The sequence below is a fragment of the Patagioenas fasciata genome, chromosome 8 (assembly GCF_037038585.1).
Source record: "Patagioenas fasciata isolate bPatFas1 chromosome 8, bPatFas1.hap1, whole genome shotgun sequence".
NCBI classification, from domain to species: Eukaryota; Metazoa; Chordata; class Aves; order Columbiformes; family Columbidae; genus Patagioenas; species Patagioenas fasciata.
The window spans coordinates 33,472,886-33,492,015 of record NC_092527.1 but is presented as its reverse complement, the minus strand read 5'-3'; the positions used below and the strand labels follow the sequence as shown (position 1 = coordinate 33,492,015).

Below are 19,130 nucleotides of genomic sequence, written 5' to 3'. Positions count from 1 at the left end.
AACCAGTTGCCAGCGAAATTTCAGAAGCAATTTTAGCTAACCGATGACAAACTCTCTCTTGGAAATACATCGCATTTCTTTACCTCACCTTGCTCCTTGGGGTGTGCAGAAAGGGGCTGCAGTCCTGGAGCTGGGCAGCTTTCTCTGGCACTCCCGCCCGCTGTGAAACTGCAAACGATGGAGATGGGAAATGAGCATTATTGATAATTTGGAGCAGTACACATAATTGATATGGAAAGGGAGTATCATCCTCATTCAGAAACAATTAACTTCCCCCTCCAACACAGCAGTTCAAAGAAGCCTCAGCCTTTTAAATATGAATGAGTATAACTTCAAAATATGCAACTATTAGCTATTACAATATACGCATGGAGTAGGATTTTTTTTTTCATATTCTTGTAGCTACCAAACTTAGGTGTGCTGTGGGTGCAGGTGTGCATGAGTTGTGCATGGACTCCAAGCAGTTACAAGTGGGGAGGGAAAAATGAGAGGTTCACCCTGCTGTCAAATCGCATTATTTTATCTGAGCCACAGCCTGATACAACCCAAAAGTCCAGCTACTTCTTAGTTCAAGACAGATGACTGAGACCTTACAGAGTGTACGAGAATTAGCAGACAACACTCATTGCAAATGGATATCCAAAAAGAAAACCTTTCCCCAAAGCTCAGCCACGCAGAGGAACTCAACAGACTCTTCTGCAGAAGCCTGATGAAGATTTGCACATTGTTAATTTGATTGCAGAGGGTGCATGTTAAATAGAAAAGAATTGAGTTCGTCACTGTCATCTGAATCCATTCAGTCAGTGCAACAAAGGTATATTTAACTAAAATATGAAACAGACTTGCTAACACCGCATTATTTTCTCAGGCTTACAAAGTTAAAAAAAAAAATTAAACTGAATATAAATGACTTTGAGCATTTTTTATGACACCCACAGCCTAAGTGATCCAGATAATGTAATCTAACCATCATTAGAAACCATGAAATTACAATTCCTCCGGGATGGATATTTATCTCTCTGTTACATACAGAAAGGCGATTAATTAGTAGCTCTTTCAGTGTTTAACATTACTGTGTACTGAGGCTGATTAAAATCTAACTATAGAACAGCTATCACAGCTCACACGTAATCTGGGGAAAGTTTAGCTGGGGCATGAAGAAACACCTTAAAAGAAAACTTAAAAAAAAAGATTCTTAGAAGTAGGTAGCTTCAAAGCCAAAACCCAGGCTTCCTTCTAATTTCTATTAGACACAGTAATCATGACAATTACTGAGCTTTCAAAAACCTCAATATTAAAAACAACTAAATCCACATCAAATATTTTTGCAAAGTGGTAACAAGTCACAAATACCCATTCGTTTTCGAGGAACGTATGCAGCGCGCAGTCATGAAGTGGAGCACACAGCAACGTCTTGAATGGCTTATTCTGAAACTTAAATGGGAGCGCTTGCTGTCTGTGTCTACCCTGTGCAGACAGCACAGTGCGCACATGCTGTGTGGGCTAAATCCGTATTTCTGGTGTAATTTCACCGGCTTGCGTGGAATGCACCGAAGATGTGTCAATGTGTGTGTGCAGTTTCCTCCGGGATCTCACCAGGGACAAGAGGACATGGATAATTTCACTTTGGGAGGAACAGACAGAGGCAACTTTAGTAGGTTTGATTTTCAGGGCACTCCTACTGTGCATGAAAATATTGGAGGAATGTCATGCAAGGGCAGCTGAAATACCTGAAAAATCCCAAATCACTACTCGTTATTTTGAAAAAAAGTGCTTATTTTGGCATCACTGTACCTAGGTATGCACACTAATGTTTGGGCTGGTGAGAAGAGGAAAGAAACTTGAAAAGCAAATGTGAACAGCTCAGCAAAAAGACCAAGGTAACCTTGGTTTTATTTAATTTTTTTAAACTATCAGCTGAGATGACAAAACAGTATTGGACATGGATTGTACTTTAGTGAGGATACAGAGAAAGAAATTAGAAACACTTTAAAAATTAAGTGTAAAAAAAGGACTCTTCATCACCCTCCAAGTCCAGGTCCCAAAGAACTGAGCCACCGATTCCTAATCCTCTCCATTGTGTCGAGTATTGTGTAGATGCTGCTCTCTTCTGGCTGCCTACACAAATTTTAATATGCAAAATGACAAAAAAAAAGAGTGAAATAAAAGGCTGAGAAAAAATCAAACATGGCCTCATTGTGCTGAGGGTAATGTAGGCACCTCTGAGGCCTCGCTGTAGAGAGGTGACCCAAACCCAGCCGCTGCATAATTCGGCTCCAACACCACATTGACCAGCAGCTCCTCCAAAATGCCCCTCCTGTCCTCCTGTGTAACTCACTCGGGATGGCCCAGACTCATATTTGGAGGCAAAGGGGAAGGCACGCTCCTATTTTCCAAGCTGGAGATGGTCACTGCTACCTACTGCAGGCACCTGCCAGCCATACTGGGCAGGGCAAGGGGCACAGCTGTTCATGCTGCTGGAGTTGCACCTTTGGCCACTTCACACTTGATGACAACCTCTAGCAATAGCTCAGTCTCATATTCTTACAAAAACAAGGACAACTGAAACACACTGAGAAGGATTGTTTGTTTGTTTGTTTGTTAAACAAACAAACAAATACCAAAAAACTTCTAGACTCTCAAGTGACTGTTGCATCAGGACATCAAGGTTAGGATCTTTGAGGCTACCCAGCACAACCAAGCACATAACTGGCCTCACACCTCCTGCTTCAGAGAGAGCAGAGGAAGATTCCTGTGAAAAGGTTGGACGTAAAAAATAAGACGACACTATGGCATCTCATTGCTCCACTATGGGATGCAATGGGTAGAACATTACTGGGGTCCAAGGTGACTCCAAGATGGTTGGTTTCTTTCCACCCTCCAGCTCCACCACAGTTCCATCCTACATCCATGTCAGAGACCTCTGACCATTCTCAGCAGATGTGCTCATGCAGCTCCAACAGCTCTTCTGGGTCATTCCTGTGCTTCAGAAGAGGTGGCTACACTCACCTTGCTGCATGGACAGATGGTGGCATCTCCCAGTGACTGAAAAGCCTCCATCCACCTCATCTGCCAATGTGGTAACACCAGGTAGTTGTGTGAGAAAAGGCTGCTCCCAGGGCAGGTGAGACCTGTGGGAAGCACAAGTCCAGACTGTCCATAGGCACCCAAGTCACCAGTCTGAGCTCCAGGACAGCTCAGGCACTGCATGCAAACCAAAATATCTCGTCCTAGAGACAGACACTCACAGACTTAAACCCATGCTATTTGGTTGTACCTCCTAAGGTTTTGTAAAAGATAACCTCTCTTATATCATATCTCTTAGTCAAGAGACAACATTTGGCTACGTTTAATGTCCTCGAAGACCCACAGATCATCTAGTGACACACATGCCTTGTGTTGAAGCCTGATGAAGGTGAGAGACCAGCTGCTCTTGGTGGAGGAGGACAAGAGTTCTGCTGCCACGCGTTTGCGTGGCACTGGTTTGCCTCCGCTGTGGGACGGAGAGTTAGCATGGTCCTCACGGCATCTGCGGGACTCGCAGGGATATCTGTTACAATTCATTATGTAGTGCTCTAAGAAGTTGCAATAATAACATCTCAACAGAGTTTCCAGAGGGAGCCTCAGAAACTACAGGAAAAGCTGACAAGTTTCAATCCATTTATCAAAGCACTGCAAGACAGATGAAACAGCAGAGATGCTTAGTGAGGAATGTCTCTCTTTCTGGGTGTCCAGAGCATTTCAGTAAATAAAAAGCTCTTTATAAAAATAAGTCAATAGAATGGAATCCCTTTTGGCTTTTGCCAGCGCTTGTATTACGCTTACACCCAAATGACCCTCCTACCTATAATACTGCAGCATTTACATACACATCAAATGGGTGCTTTTCACTTACATAATACATTTAATCCAAGGATTACAGAGCACATAATACATTAAACATTACAACACCTCGTGAGTTAGGTTAGCATTAATGAGGTTGAAGTGGGTAAACTGAGGCACAGGCTAGCTTTATGACTTGCCTGTGGTCCCACAGTCAATCAGCGGAAAAGTCATTAAGACGCTCTCCAGACAAACAGCAGACACACATATGCACATATTGTATGGGTAAAATAGACTAATCCACGTTTTCAAAAGCGACTCAACTACCCATTTGGAGACACTCAGGTCCCCATTTTCTGAGGGCAGGAGAACAAAAGGCAAATAAGAGAAGATAAAAAGAACAGAAATGAAATGTTTGCTATTAGAAATAACTTTTCTTTTTTTTTTTTTTTTTGTATGCCAAATTGTGTACACAAAACAAGAGGCATCCAAAACTGAAGGACACTTTAGATGCTGGTCTCCAATAACTTGATTTTCAGTGTAAAGATTTTTCTAGACCTGCAACAGGGGTTTTGCTAGGGTTTTGTTCAATAATGTCGGTTTATATTTAGCTTTCGAATAGCAGATAGAGAAAAAAAAAAATCTTTGGTTAAGGTCTTTGAGCCAAGCATCTAGGATGAAATTTTCAAAAGCACTCAACAGTGGCTTTTGAAAACAGAATTAGGCTAGTTGCTGAGACAAGCTTTGAAAGCTACCCCCTACCTCCTTTAGCATTTTAACTGAGAGCTGATTTCCCCAGTTGTGGTACCATTCCTCGTTTTAGTCTCCCCACCTCATGGCCTTAACCAGTATCGCTAAGTTGAGCTGGATTTAAAACCAGGGAAACAAGCAGGAGACCGGGTGATGCCAGAGCTCGTGGTCATGACCTCCCGGCATGTCTGCCGCCGAGCGGGGTGTAGCTGGGCACAGGGATGCTCCCTGGGTGGCTCCCACTTCCCAGCCGCCCTTTGTTCTCTTTGTGGGAGCCGTGGCTAATAGAGGCGCACGCCCTCCGACTGATGGTTAGGTGAGGCTATAATTACCTCGGTAATAAAGGCCTGATTCTTCCCTGCTCCGCACCTCCTCAGCTGGTCAGGAATACTTGTCTAAAGTGGGTGCAAAATGCTACCAGATCAGAAAGATGACATTTTACATCAATGGAAATGACCAGGTGTAAGGAACAAAGGCCTACATAACAATGCTCTCAACTCTGTTGTCCTTTAATTAAGTAGTTCCTCGGGCAACGACACTAATGAGGCCTTGTTTCCTCAGGGTTGGATTCTCTAGTATCTAAATGGGATGTGAGATTTTCCTGGGGAGAGAGGCATTTATAATTTCTCCCTCCCAGGTAGTGTCCAATTTGGGTGGATGTCACGCTGCAGCCTTTCTCTGGGTGGAGATGCCAGTGAGCCTTTCTCCTCTTGGCTGCTCATTTTCCTGAAACCTACAGGAATTTTTGAGAGCTCTGCTCTTCTATTAAATTCGGCTGAGTTTGGTTGAAGGGCTCAAGGTTAGCAGGGGACAGGAAGACAAATGCATCAAATGAGACAGAGCAAAGTCATAAACCCGTTTCTACTAAAAAGAGAAGGTTAAATATAACTTTTAAGTAAAAGTAAGTTTTCTAGTTGTGTGGTAAACTCATAGTGTATTTTTTTGCTACTTCAGTAGGTATGCCTGGCTGCAGCTCCTGTGAGCAGTATCAATAAAGGGAGTACATACAAATGAATACACGCAAGCAGGGTGCGCAGCTCAAGGAAGAGGCGACATCACTTAGCTGGGTGCAGAAGAGAACTGGAAAGTTCATTAAATCCACAGAAGTAGCGATAATGTTCACTGGGGATGGTGCTGACCAGATGAGGTCATGGGTCTGAACATAGAAACAAACTGAACAAAACAGCAGCAAGAGGAGGTTTTCTTTGGGTTTGGTCCAGCACAGCAGTCACACCATGGCAGCTGGTGGGACGCACGCACCATAAAGCTGGCAACGTGGGCTTGGCGTAACTATCGACCTCCCTGACCATGAGACGGCATAGAGACCCCCCTTTCCTATATAGTTTTTAATGGCTCAGCACCATTTAAGGCCCTTTAAAAGTACATAAAACTTGCCCTTTCTAACACCCAGCTAATGCTTTCACTTCACGTGTTCCTGGATGTCCCATTAGCAAATAGGCACTGGCCTAGTGAGAAACCTGACAGTGGCTTACAGAGTCCACATCCTTCACCGGATCAGCCACCACTGCAACCTAACACCTTTTCTTGTGATAAAGCCAAGCCTATAAACACCGAAGAAACATCCAGGTCGCACTCCCAGAATTGCAGGATAAAGCTGCAGCAATTCCCCAAAACATGACAGTGCCAGGGTGATGTAGAGGTACCAACTGTGGACGACACTTAGCTAGCCCCACAGAATAAGCAGCATTTGTAGGTTATGTAGAGTTTTTACAAAATCATAGCTCCCCGGTGAAAAGCAGATTATCCCCCAAGTCCACCCTTAGATGCCCCTCTCACTGCAGACACCGTTTTTACTTCTACTTGTACACACCAGTTTCCCAAGCAGGTTTTCCGACATGAAGAGGTAATCACGTCTGTGTGTTTGTGGAAGACAGAAAGCTGTGCAGACCGAGGGCTGGGAGCTCTCCCTCTCTGGGGCTGTCCCTGTTGAACTAGTCTGGCGCAAGACAGAGATAGAAGCAACAGATCCCAACAGTACCGAGCTGTTACGGCCATACCTTCAGGAAAAGTCCAAGGAAATGCCAGTGGACCTTCCTGAGCAACAGATCAATACGGAGCTTCGTATCAGCCGAGCCGTTATTCACGCCAAAGGCTGTTGTTGGGATGAAGGGATGAAGAGAGCACAAGGTTCACCGGTTCTCAGTACATAAGCTCTTTTTTCCCCCCTCTCCTGTAGATGCCTTCATTATTTATGTGTGACAAATAAAACACGGCAGTTGAGGATGCTAAAGTGTTTCTCAACAACACACACCTCTGTTTCCCGTTACGTTCAGAGCCCGGGAGCGTGCACCCTCGTCAGGCTGTGGGTACGGCGAGGAGCCGGCGCCGCTCCAGCCACCGCGGCCAAGGATGCCACTGGGGGGAAAGGCAGGCAGCTGCTTAAGGCATATAATAAAAGCCACTGCCGAGCAGTAGTTGATAAAATATTCACATGCTACATGCCTCTAATTCCACGTGACTGCAGAGTCACAAATTATCCCAAGGAAGTGCGAGGGAGCTTCGTCGGCTTGGGTGGATTTGCTCTGCAGCATCCCCTGGTACGTCATCATACCTCGGTCGCCATTTCTACCATCGACCCTATACAGGGACCCACCGTAAATACGATCCCGTAACGCTGAACGCAAACTGCATTCAGATGTATTGAATAAGAAAAGATCAAAGACTGAGTATTATAAAGCAAAGGGAGCCTAACACGTACCCTGTCTTTGACTGTTTCTTTTTTTACCATCTTAAAATTCTCCTGAAGCTTCTCCTACTGTAAGAGGATTATTTACAAGCGACAACTGAAACTACACAGAAAAAATACACTTAGAAATAAATATTTTTCCTGTAAAAAGCAGCCGTTATTTTTATCTGCTTGAAAGCAAAACCTTCCCATGGTTTCATTCAAAAACCAAAAAAGTGCCAAAACACATGCTGTCCCCTCCAAAAAAATAATGCCTCAGCCCACGTCCTCCCTAAGTTTATCATAAGCTGTCAAGTTGCTAGAAACGTAACCGTGTAAGTCGTTACCACAGTTAACAACTTTACTGGGGATTCACATGTAGCTCTTTCCCCCCTGCAAAGTCCTAGCCAGATTTTGAAATGTGAGCGGTGCAGTTCAAAACAACAACAAAAAAAGACATGGATTTCTTATTTAGGATGTGTGCAAAAGTGGTTAATTTACAACTACGTAAGGAAAAAAAAAAAGTGGACATAAATATTTATGATTGGAAATTTCATTATTTAAAATTATTCTATAAATTTGCTAGTAACTTGAAGATGAATGCCTGCTGTACAGTTTGCAAATTAAGTACAATTATTTTTCTCTTCTGCACTTGAATATAACTCACAGCTAAAGTCATTTAAAGGGGTTAACATCAACCTTAATTAAATATTAAAGTGTGCCTGTACCTGCTGCTATTGTTGCCCTTAGAATAAGATATAACCTATTTTTGACAAGTTTTCATCTTTCTCTGTGGAAGACGCTACATGAAACCAAATCAGTGGCAAAGAGGAGGGTAATGAATAATCTATTTCATATTCCAGCAGTACCCAGAGCTCTGAGTGGAAAAATATTCAGTCAGATGATAGTATGAGGCTGCTGAGGTACCACATGACGCAGCTAATGTTTAAATAATAATAATAATAAAAAAAAGCGATAAACAAATCATTAGCCCTTAACAGTTGTTTAATGCAATTTGTTAATGAACGTAATGGTGGGGACTAATAATGAAAGAAAATAAAAACGTCTAAACAGGCGCCAAGTTGCCAGTGATGCTCAATTATTTCCTTGTCAAGTTTTTATGATTTAATGAGCTCCTCTGGGACTGACGGCTGTCAGTCAGTCGTGACTTTTTGACACCATTACAACTTCAAATACAGCAGCAGGCAGGCTGTTTTCCTCGGATTTGAAATACTGAAATGATCTGACAGGTTTAAAGAAAAGATGTGCAAAAAAAAAAAGGAGAGCGAGAGAGAGAAAGAGAGAGAGAGACACAGTTGCTTTTTCTTTCTTTTTCTTTTCTTTTTTTTTTTCTTCTATGGGGCAGACGATCTCTGGATGCTGTTTGGTAATGAAAACCCAATCACAGAGGTCATTATCTGATGAGGTTTTTTTGGAACTGGCAGGTTTTTTTTTCTTTATTTCTTTACTTAATGATAACCCTCGATGGGTTTGCCCCGCATGGGATGGTCAGAGCCGCACAATTTTGTTCACCATTAATTTCAGCCTTTGAAGCTCAGAGCTCTGAAGCAGCAGCAAAGAAAACCCCCCACCAAGCTGGCTCCAAAATAAGACAATCCAGCCTGCCTTAAACAGAATAGCAAATGGCCTCCCATCCCAGAGATGGGAACTGACGTCAGTCAAGATACATTTTCTGATATTTCCCCAAAACGTATAGCATTTAAAACCCTTTAAAACTTAAGAGTCTTTAATTAAATAGCTTTTGATTTTTTTATCGGCGTAGAATTAGTTTATTTATTCTGCGAGCACAGCTGTTTAGCGAGGATGAATTTTGCACACAGCACCACGCGTGCGTTTTTTAATTTGTTATTTCTCCACAAAGGCTGGCAACATTAGAAACATTCCGTTCTTTGAGGTTTACATTTGTAAGCGCTTGGATTCATTCACAGATGTGCTGTAGATGCTACCAAACCAGTTCAGGGGAAGGCTGGACCTGGGGGTGTCACCTTACCTGTGGGTGGCTGGGGCTGTGCTCTCAATCAAATCACTCAATCCCCACCAAAACCTGTGGACAGCTCACCCACACGCTTCCCGAGACAGAGGAAAAGGAGAGAGAGAGCAGCAATATTGTGTTTTGAAGAGCATAAAGTCCACCTGAGAGCTATTTTACATGTGGAGAGTGCGTGAGGATGCAAAGCAGGCACAGAGGAGTTATTAACAGGTTAGCACGAGAAACATAGCGATGGCGGCTTCATCAAAAGTGAAGATGAAGGCTTTGCGAGGCAGTCTCTCTCTGTCCCTCTTTCCCATCTGAGTGGATATATCTGATGTGACACTATGCCCTAGATTTATACTGGGATAAGGAAAACTAGCTTCCTTTCAGCTTTTTGCTGATTCCAGCAGGTGGCTAGATCGAGGGCAAAACCTAGTCATAGGTCACTGTTAAGATCAGTAGTCATGAATCAATCCCCATGATAGTTAAATCATTGAGGCAATGCTGAGAATGTCTAGGCGACAGACGGAGCTTAAGATTTCCTTCTTGACAGTTTTCTGCTTTACAAAATATGCATCTCCTAATTTGCTTAGGAGAGGATAAATATCTTCTAACGCTGCCAGGCTTCGTCCTAATTTGCCTGAACTCAGCTCAGTGCCATCACTTGAAACTACCGGCCAGAGCTCTGCTTACACAACCCCAAGTGCCTAATTTGGGTGCACGTTGCGACTGAAGGCCAGCCAGCCTCCACGCTCTAAGCTGACCACCCAAATCTCTCCCTGTTCATGTGACAAATGTCACACACCTCGCAAGGATGAAAGGAAAGGGGGTCCCAGGAGGTGGTGAGAGGGGTCCCATGGTCCCACAGCAGTGTGCGGCGATCGAGGTAAGTAACTGAATGGGACAACACCTCCTGAAAACGTGGGACTGGAACACCCAGGAACTTTTGTACCAGCACAACCCTACAGTCACCGACATGAGCTGGTAGAGAAATCCGGCACAGAAACCACTTCTGAACTTAGTCACGGGAAACCACAGCTGACCGTACATGCTTCAATTTTTTTCCACGAGTATTGTAGTTTTATGGATCCTTCTCTTCTGCATTTATCGCCATGTTTCAAAGTCTTAGCTGTGGGATCAGTACCAACGTCCTTTCAGCCGAGTTACTCGTTTCCATGTAGAGAGGACAGGAGATGTGTTCAGGGCCAAATTCAACTCCCAGGGACAGCGCAGCAAGTCGGCAGAGATCGCAGGGATGCCAAAACCCAAAAAGTACTAAGGCACACACAAGAATTCAGCGCTCAGTTCCTGCCTCATTTGGGGGGAGTTTGAAAGTCACCACCTTTTTGTTTCTTAGAACATGTTTCTGAAAAAATTTTACGGCTTAAGTTCAAGGCCTTAAAAATCCCTCTCAATTTGTAATATTTGTAAGGGATTCCATATAATGAATTGAAAAGTTATCACGAAAATTACCACATTACCAGAAATAGACCTTTCCTGGAGTTGTAAGCTTAATTATAAGCCAAATGACCTAGACCTGTCGAGAGAGGAGGCACAGCCAATAGAAAAAGAGAAACACGGCTCATTTACACACAGGTAGATGAAACGATGATATATTATATCAGCTAAAAGCATGTATAAATTAACATTTTTACAGTTTCTATTTAAAAAGGGGAGTATCATATCAGAATTTCATACACTAAAAATATTTCCAACATGCAGTCTCAACATAGGCCAATATTAAAAAAAAATCCAGAATTTTTTTTTTTAACGCACTGTAATCACGTTTGTCACTGAACTATTACTTAGGGTCTCTTTTCAATCAGCAATGAATAGATAAGTATCTTTATGTATCTTCAGTAAAGGCCTAGTGTCTATACTTATCAGTACATATATCAACATAGGAAGATTTAAAACAGATCCAACAGATGGACTGTGGTCACAACTACATTTTGGGCAAGTGATGCGTAATCATGGTCTTGATGAAAACGGAACTGTTTTGAATAAGCAGAAAAGAAAGCCTAATTAAAAGAGAAAAAAGAGTTAAATAGAGTGTTGGATTCACATCAGATATTAAATATCATCCTGAGGTTCCTCACTTCTTAAAACTAACTACTGTTCTTAACCAGGTTATGTCTATTGCACTAATTCGTGGTCAGGAGTTAGTCACAGGAGATAGGTTCAGTTTCTACATCATTTGGTCTCTGCTTTACTTGTATTTTATATCACAGAAGGGCAGATACTGCTCGATATTCATACACCCCGCACAGCACAAGGTAAGTGCAAAGACCCCTCTTCCCTCGCTAAACTCTGGCAACTTCCAGGCTAATTGTCTAGGGCAGAATTCCACACATGTTAAGTCTCTTTACACTGGAACAAGCCCTCACCCCAACAAATATTAACAATCAAAACCCACTCAAATAAAGACAAAAAACTTAAGAAAAAATAATGAATCCCACATGCCATCAACTATGCCATCAATAATACAAAATATTTTACACCACTTGCACCTGAGTTGAATAGTGGAAAAGAGAGGGAGACTCTGTCAGTGCAAGAGAATGATTCATGTGACCACTTTGTCTTAATTACTCAGAACAAGCAGTTTGTTGCTGTTTAGTGAAGAACAAAGATATCAGCGTCCCTTGACAGAAAAATAAATAGCCATCATGGTGGTGAAGATGATGATGACTGCCAGAACAACGATCAAAATCCGGTTTTGGATGATTCTGAAAAAAAAGAACAACAGACAAAAAACCCCAGTGAATAAACCAAATTACAGAATATATATAGATAAAAATTATAAAAATAAGCACACAGACAAATATATTGGAGAAAAGGCGTGTGTCCACAAATTTAGCATTCCTATACCATCCTGCATATCTCGATTGCTTTTTACTTCTTTCAATTTAAATTGCTTCCAAACATTTCTTTATGTAGCTATTAAATCAAACTTTTGTATTCAGGAAAGAATTAGACTTTTCTTAATTATGCATACACATATATACATATTAGAATAACTGAAATACATCATGTTACAATTTATTAACCTTTTAAGAACAAATGAAATAATTAGTCCTCAGCTGATGCAATTCAAGCAGGGTGGTCTGTAACAGTAAATACTATTATATTTTTTAAGCCATTCTGAAATCTTCACAGCTTTTTTTAATCTGAACAGAAACAATTCATTAATTTTCATGGGATTTTACTATTAAGGTACAAGATTTCAAGGAAACACATGTCAATGAGATACTTACTTGTACTAAAGTACCAAGGGAAAAGTATAAAAGATAGTTTTGAAGAAAAGGATGATATAAAGAAGCAAGTGTCAAACTGTGAAGCTTACGTTGTAAAAGCATCTCCTGTCTCTGTTGCATACCTTTACTTATGGTAATCGGCAAATGTTACATTTTCTATGTAGTATTAAAAAAAATGGAAATTAGTAATAAAAAAAATATGCCAGAAGTAGAAAGTCCTAATATTGTTCAATCATTTGTTGGGAGAAATCCCTGCATTTAAAATCAGACACCACATCTCTTCAGATTTTATCTGAAATTAATAGGTCAATTAAAACGAACAAATGAACAAACAGTACAATTTGAGGCATTTCATGGGAGGATTCTGGATTGTGAAAAATCAGTGTTTGTTATTCCGTTCTCATGGAGGAGGAAGAATATTTCCATAGGCTCTTCATGAACCAGGAACTTTTGCAAAACATATTTGTATAATACATGAAGCATATCATCGGAAATGGAGAAATACAACAAAAAAACCCCGACCAAACCAACACAAGAACCCTAAGTTATATTTATTCTCATTTTATTTTTTCTCACACTTCTGCAAAACAAAAGAAAACAAAACAGAGCCTTCGTCAACCAAACAATGGTAAGAAGAGGGAAAACTGTTTTGTGAAACATCAAACCAAGTACAAGGCTCCTGCTTGAAGACAGGGAATGTAATGTGTTAAAACGAGCATATTTCCCGCAGTGAAAGAGAGAAGAAACTCCAGAGAGCAGAGGGGAGTTTTCCTTGGGAAATGTTTCTCATTCGGATGCAGGTGGATATACATATAAATTATATTGGAAAGTGTAAAGAAAAATGCAGTTTTAACCAACTCCAGCTCTCTCCTTGCTTACCCCCCACCTAAAGAAAAAGCAGTAGAAGGATGGATGAAACCTGTCACATCAGACAGACACCCTCCCCTGTGACACTCTAAAAGGACTGGCTCTCTATCCTCCTGACAGGTTACAAAATGATCACATTTGCTGACACGTCTTCCGCAAAACTGCTTTAGTGTTTGTGTCCACTTTGCTAGCAGGAGATGAATGGGCTGCTTTGTCCTCATTTATCACTTATAGCTGAACTAAGATCTGTCTCGTTTATTTTTCCCTTCCTCACTAGAAAGGCTCAACCACAGCATTAATTCTTTCGCGATGACAGCTAATTCAAACTTAACAGGCAATATTTACTCTGCCAAAAGGATGAGGAGGAGGGAGGGATGTCTCTCACTACTCCTCCTGCGCCCCCCTCCCCAAAAAAAGAAGTGTAACAGGCTAACAAAACAAAGCTAATTAAGGGCTTTTGGTTCTTGTTGGTTTGCACTTCAATTTAACACCTGAACTTACAAGCTTCTCTTTTGTGGCGGGGTGTGACATTCTCTGCCAAACACCTGATAACAAACGATTTGCCCAGGCAAATGCATGAAAAACCAGAATATATATTTACTCACTCACCCCCATCACTCCTGAAAAGACACTCAGCAAAATTGAAACTCAGCAGTGAAATAGATTAAAAGCATGAAAACTCTTAAAACATTCAGCCTTAAGTAATACACAGTGCAGCTGGCTTGACAACCATTTTATTTGTGGGATGTGGGCCCCAAGGCATCCATAATGCTAATTTACAAAGGATTAACTGTGAGCGAAACTCGCTTAATCTAACACATAGTTAGGCAAAAGCATATATAACATACTGAGTGTTTAAATCAACTCCTCCTATCTGTAGCACAATGAAAACGCATTTCATCATCTGAGACTTAAAATTAAAGAAAATCTTAAAAACATTACTAAATCCTCCAAATGCTTTATTTTTAATACTCTGGTAGTACACACCTGATTGCAAGATTATTTAATCAGTGTCCACATCTGTAAAATCCTTGTCAAGAGAACACTGAGCAAGGCATGCTGCCACCTGTATCTGCTAACTGAACATTCACTAAAGTTGTGAACCTAGGAAAAACATATCAAAGTTCAGTTTCTAGGAATCCAAATTAGTCTGCACATTGTAGCAAAAGAATATCATATTAAAAGGAACAAATTAATCATGAAATAGGATGGATGTTATCAACAGACTCCTACACTGAAGCATTATATACTTTTAATATTGAAGCCCACAGTTAAAGATTAATTCTCTATCTTTAAAAAAAGAATGACATCGAGTTTTACTGTTTTACTTTCAAGTGAGCAAGTAAAATTAAACTAACTGCAAGCTGCCGGAAGGATGGGGCTAGGAGGAGACCAACCAAGCCATTCGGTAGCAGCAGGACAGTCCTGAGCAGAGCTTAGCAAGCCAAGCTTGCTAAAGCCCGAGTCTGGGAGCCGCAGCTCAGACAGAGGATGCAAGTTCTGGATGTCAGCACATTTCAGATCTTGAAGTCAACAGGCAAGGGTGACCCTTCAGAGTAAAGAAAAACCCTCTGAGGGGCCCAACCCTCCAGAGTAAGGAAAAAAAAATCAAGGAAAAGGGGTTTTTGAATGATCCAAGACAGTCAAACCAGCTCACAGCGGTAGAACAATGGTTGGCATTGGCAGGACCCATCTGTAGGGAAGCCTATAGTACTGTCACAGCCAGACACTGCCAGTGGGTATTGCTCTAGGCAAAGCATTAAAGAATTTAAGTGGGGGGATGGAGCAATAATACCAAAGCAGAAGAAAACGGGGCCTAACATTCGCTACAAAAACAATCCTAAAGGCTAACATGCTCACAGGAAGCAGATGATAGTCTTTTATCTCTATTACACCTTAAATTCAATAAAATCTGGTGAATGAGGAAGCCCAGATTCTTCTTCGAAAATGCAAAGCATGTTTACAGGGTAAATAATTTAAGAAAGAATATATACTTGAAAGAAGACACCCATTGAAACATCCATGGCTAAAATGCCTGAAGGCAAAAACTTGTGCATTTGCATGCTGCATTTTATTAAGTTAGCACACTGTAGCTTTAAAAGAATGCATGGCCAAATTAAGAGGAATGTGTGACTGAAACATCAAGGATTCCTCAAGTTTACATTATGAATCATAGTGCTGTTGATATGAGATGAATTAACCATTTAGCCGATGCAGCTTAGGCACCGAATTCACACCAAGTTCTGCTGGAGCGCGGCACACTGGAGCTCGTTAACAGCCCATGTCCTCAGTTCCTTTCATACTCAAACTCTAAGAGCACAAGGGCTCATTCTACTTTGAGTCAGAAGAGATGAAAAATCTGTGCTTTTAAACCAAGTTCCATCTAGTTTATCATGGACAGCAGCCCAACACATTTGGGTGCAAAACCACATAGAAACAGTAACTGAAGCAGATGCGAGGGCAACGTTAACCGGCGCATGGGAAGAGGAGGCTGGACTGACGTGCAGAAGGCGCATCCTACTGCCCTTGAGTTTCCTTTTCCTCCTCTTTTCTAAATGCCTGACCCTTTATCCCGGCTTCTGGTCCCAGTGCCCGACCTCCGGTCACCGGCGTGCTGGAGGCTCCCTCAGGCCAGCGCCAACTCCGTGAGCTGAGGAGTGACACCGTCCGCTTGCAGGGATCACCGATGCACACAGTGTAGCACTACCGCTCTGGAGAGCAAGTCCCACATCCGTTACCGAACACCGATGTCCCTGGCAGCTCAGGTCCCCACATTCCTCCACGGCAGAAATCACGCTGCCTTTCCACATTTCAAAACCCAAAATGATTTGCTCCTCTCTGTAGCTTCACACACACACGCACACAATGGGTCTAACTCTGTTTGTGACATGTTTAGATCTGCTCCATATAAACACAAAGCAGTTCCCAACTAAGCTTTTGCAAACCTTACATTAAGGATGCCAACCGTGTTTAAACCTTTTTACAAAACTGCATTCATTAGCAGGGGAGTGCACGACATCTATATGGGTTCAGCCTGATGTCTTGCACATGTCTTAGTGCCTGACTGACCAGCATTGAATAATGATGCCTTGCCATTAAGCACTGATGGTACAATAACAATTGTAATGAAAATTAGCAATCACGGTAACATGTTAACAAAATACGGGATATAAACGAACCAGTGCAGACTCCGGGTGCATAAAGAGTTTTGTGTCCTTAACTTGAAATAATGAACACTACAAACAAAATACTGCAAAAATTTCTTACAGAAGCTCAACTCTGACACTGACACAAATAAAATACAAATGGCTTGGGGGATCAGTTAGCACACATTCATTACAACACAGGGCTTTATTCTTAAAGAAAGCATCTCGAAAAATAGTGTCCTCAAGAACACAGACTGATTGACGATGGACCACTGTCCAGCAGTGTTTCACATGAATTTAAGATTTAACTGGAAGTGATTCCTATCAGCTTACTGGAAAGAAAGGCTTGTTCTCTGTACAGAAGACTACAATTTAAATGGTCACTGAATACTTGGGTATTGCATTTTTGGGTGCCCTTTTGTGAGCTGCCGTTTTTTATAACATGTCACAAAATAGGTGCATGCAAATCAGCAGTAAGTGATTTTTAAGTACCCAATATTCATGTGCAAATCAGCAGATTCAAACAAAGTGTAGGTCTAAGTCTCATAGGCAAATACATACCAGTCAAAACTAAATGTGAATTTGAAGTAATATAGCTATACTCAGATACTTTCTGGACAGACAGCATTATTACTGTATATAAGGGCCTCCTTGTTATGATACATCAGGAGCTTTCAAATGGAAGCACTAGACCCCCACAACAGGGGAATAAAATGTTATGATTGATACAGCAAAGCCTTACAAACATAATGACAAATATCTAAGTTTGGGTATCTGGGGGTTGTTCAAGTAACTATTCATGTTTCCCATCTTCAGGTTTAAGAATGCTTTTCTTAAATAAAAGCAACTGAAAAGAACTAGACAGGCTGTGGCAAAACATAAAGACATGACAGCCTACTGAAATGAAAGAGTAAGAGTCCTGCCTGGCAAAATTACAGCTGGTTGGAAGTATCTGACTAGAGACATTTTTCATCGTTAACAACTGAAATTAGAAAACAGAAATCTCAGTGAAAAAATATCTGGACAAGTTGCATACAAGTCCTTGGCCCTCTTCTAGCTGACCTTGGAAAAAAGTGATGAATTTGGAAAATACTCAAGGTTTGTTGTTTTGTTTTTTTTTTTAATTTGCCCCCGCCCCAAACTCTGAAAAGAAGTCCAAGTTCTTTGTGTTCCCAAGCCAGAACAACTGATTACATTGTAATCAACAATATATATTTAAAGGTGAAAAGGCTTTGGGGAGGGCGGTGGAGAGGGAATGGGACCCCCCCATCGCTTACTTCATGCCAAAAAGGCCACACTGCCCGGGCTCCACCTCCAGCCCGGAGAGGGGCCATTCCCAGCAGGAGCCTATTTTGTGTTCCTGAATTCCTTCCCAAAGGAGCCTCTTCTTCCACTGGGGACAGGGGCTCTAGTTTCACATGTGTAGGACCTGGGGAAAATCCATCAAAATTTGCTGAAAACTGAGCAGATAATGAAATTAAAGCCTCCTAAATTGAGGAATAGATCACAAAACATTATGGCATTTATTTTCTAGCTGACTAGTAGGGGTTTTTGCAAGAGATGGGTCATACAAGGCGCTTAAAATACTGTTGATAGGGGTGAGGAGTTGTGCAGTTCTACATCCTCTGGCGTTAAAGATCAGCCTTAAGGACTGGGGCTGTGTACTCGTAAAAACACGGATACCAGTCTCTAGTTATAATATTACACTCAAACCACATCAATGTGCTTCCACCTGGGCCCTGAATGAAAGAATGAGTCACGTAATAACAGGTGCAGGGAGGTAGTCACACTATCCGGCTTTAAACATCTAAATTATACCTAGCTAATCTCTCTCAGCTCCCAGCGTATAAGGTAGAGTCCTGCTCTGAATTGTCTTCTCTTTTCCCTGGCTGCATATGCATCCCAGGAGAACTAGTCAGTTAAGTTAGCTGGCTTGGTTAGGTGCCTACAGGTTAAGTAGGGACAACTGTGCCTCAAAGCTTGAACATGAGCCACAAGCAACTTTCCCAAAATCAAATTAGCTCTGAAGGTAAAACCATCCAGGAAAAGCTTCATCATATTGTAAAGTGCCTGTAATCTCCCATTAATCAGAAATATTGCAGAGATGAAACTCATCAGTATAGCAGAAGATGTTCATTAATAATTAGCCAGTAAATACCTTGATTCATCATCTCCCTTTAATGGACCCCATATTTCCACATGAATTCTGACCAGAATCAAATGCACTTCTCCTTTGACAAGAATTTTGGAGGAGTGAGAGATAGGAGAGACAGTGAAATACCTATCCGGGATGAATGCCTCCTGAAATGCAGGGGGCTTCACTGGCTCAAGGAACTAGGTTTTTTACCTTGCTGTGTCATCTTCTGACAAACTTACCATTAAGATAAAAAATTCGAATTATTTTTATGATATCTGATATGTAAAATACTTATTGAGATACCTAATTCATAACTGAATCTTGCAATACATTCAAAATGTAAGAAAAGTATACAAACAGCATTGGAATATGGTGTTATTTGGTAGCCATCGTGATTATCATAGCTTGCATGAGTCCTGTCTCAAGGAGCTGGCAGTCTCAGGGGAGATGACTGGGGGAGCGAGTGGATGACACT

The 19,130-nt window shown here is 41.6% G+C and overlaps 1 protein-coding gene across 4 annotated transcripts in view; it reads right to left on the bottom strand.

Annotated features, from left to right (window-relative positions):
- Positions 1-10,836: 10,836 nt before the first annotated feature.
- The window catches only part of VTI1A (vesicle transport through interaction with t-SNAREs 1A), a 264,780-nt gene continuing 256,486 nt past the window's right edge, over positions 10,837-19,130 (bottom strand). For all 4 annotated transcript variants that reach the window (XM_065843230.2, XM_065843227.2, XM_065843231.2 and 1 more), the window contains one exon: positions 10,837-11,977. Coding sequence is in view for 2 of the 4 variants with exons in the window: in XM_065843227.2 (XP_065699299.1) it covers positions 11,884-11,977 (94 nt within the window). In the remaining 2 variants the exon portion in view is untranslated. The remainder of the gene's footprint in view (positions 11,978-19,130) is intronic.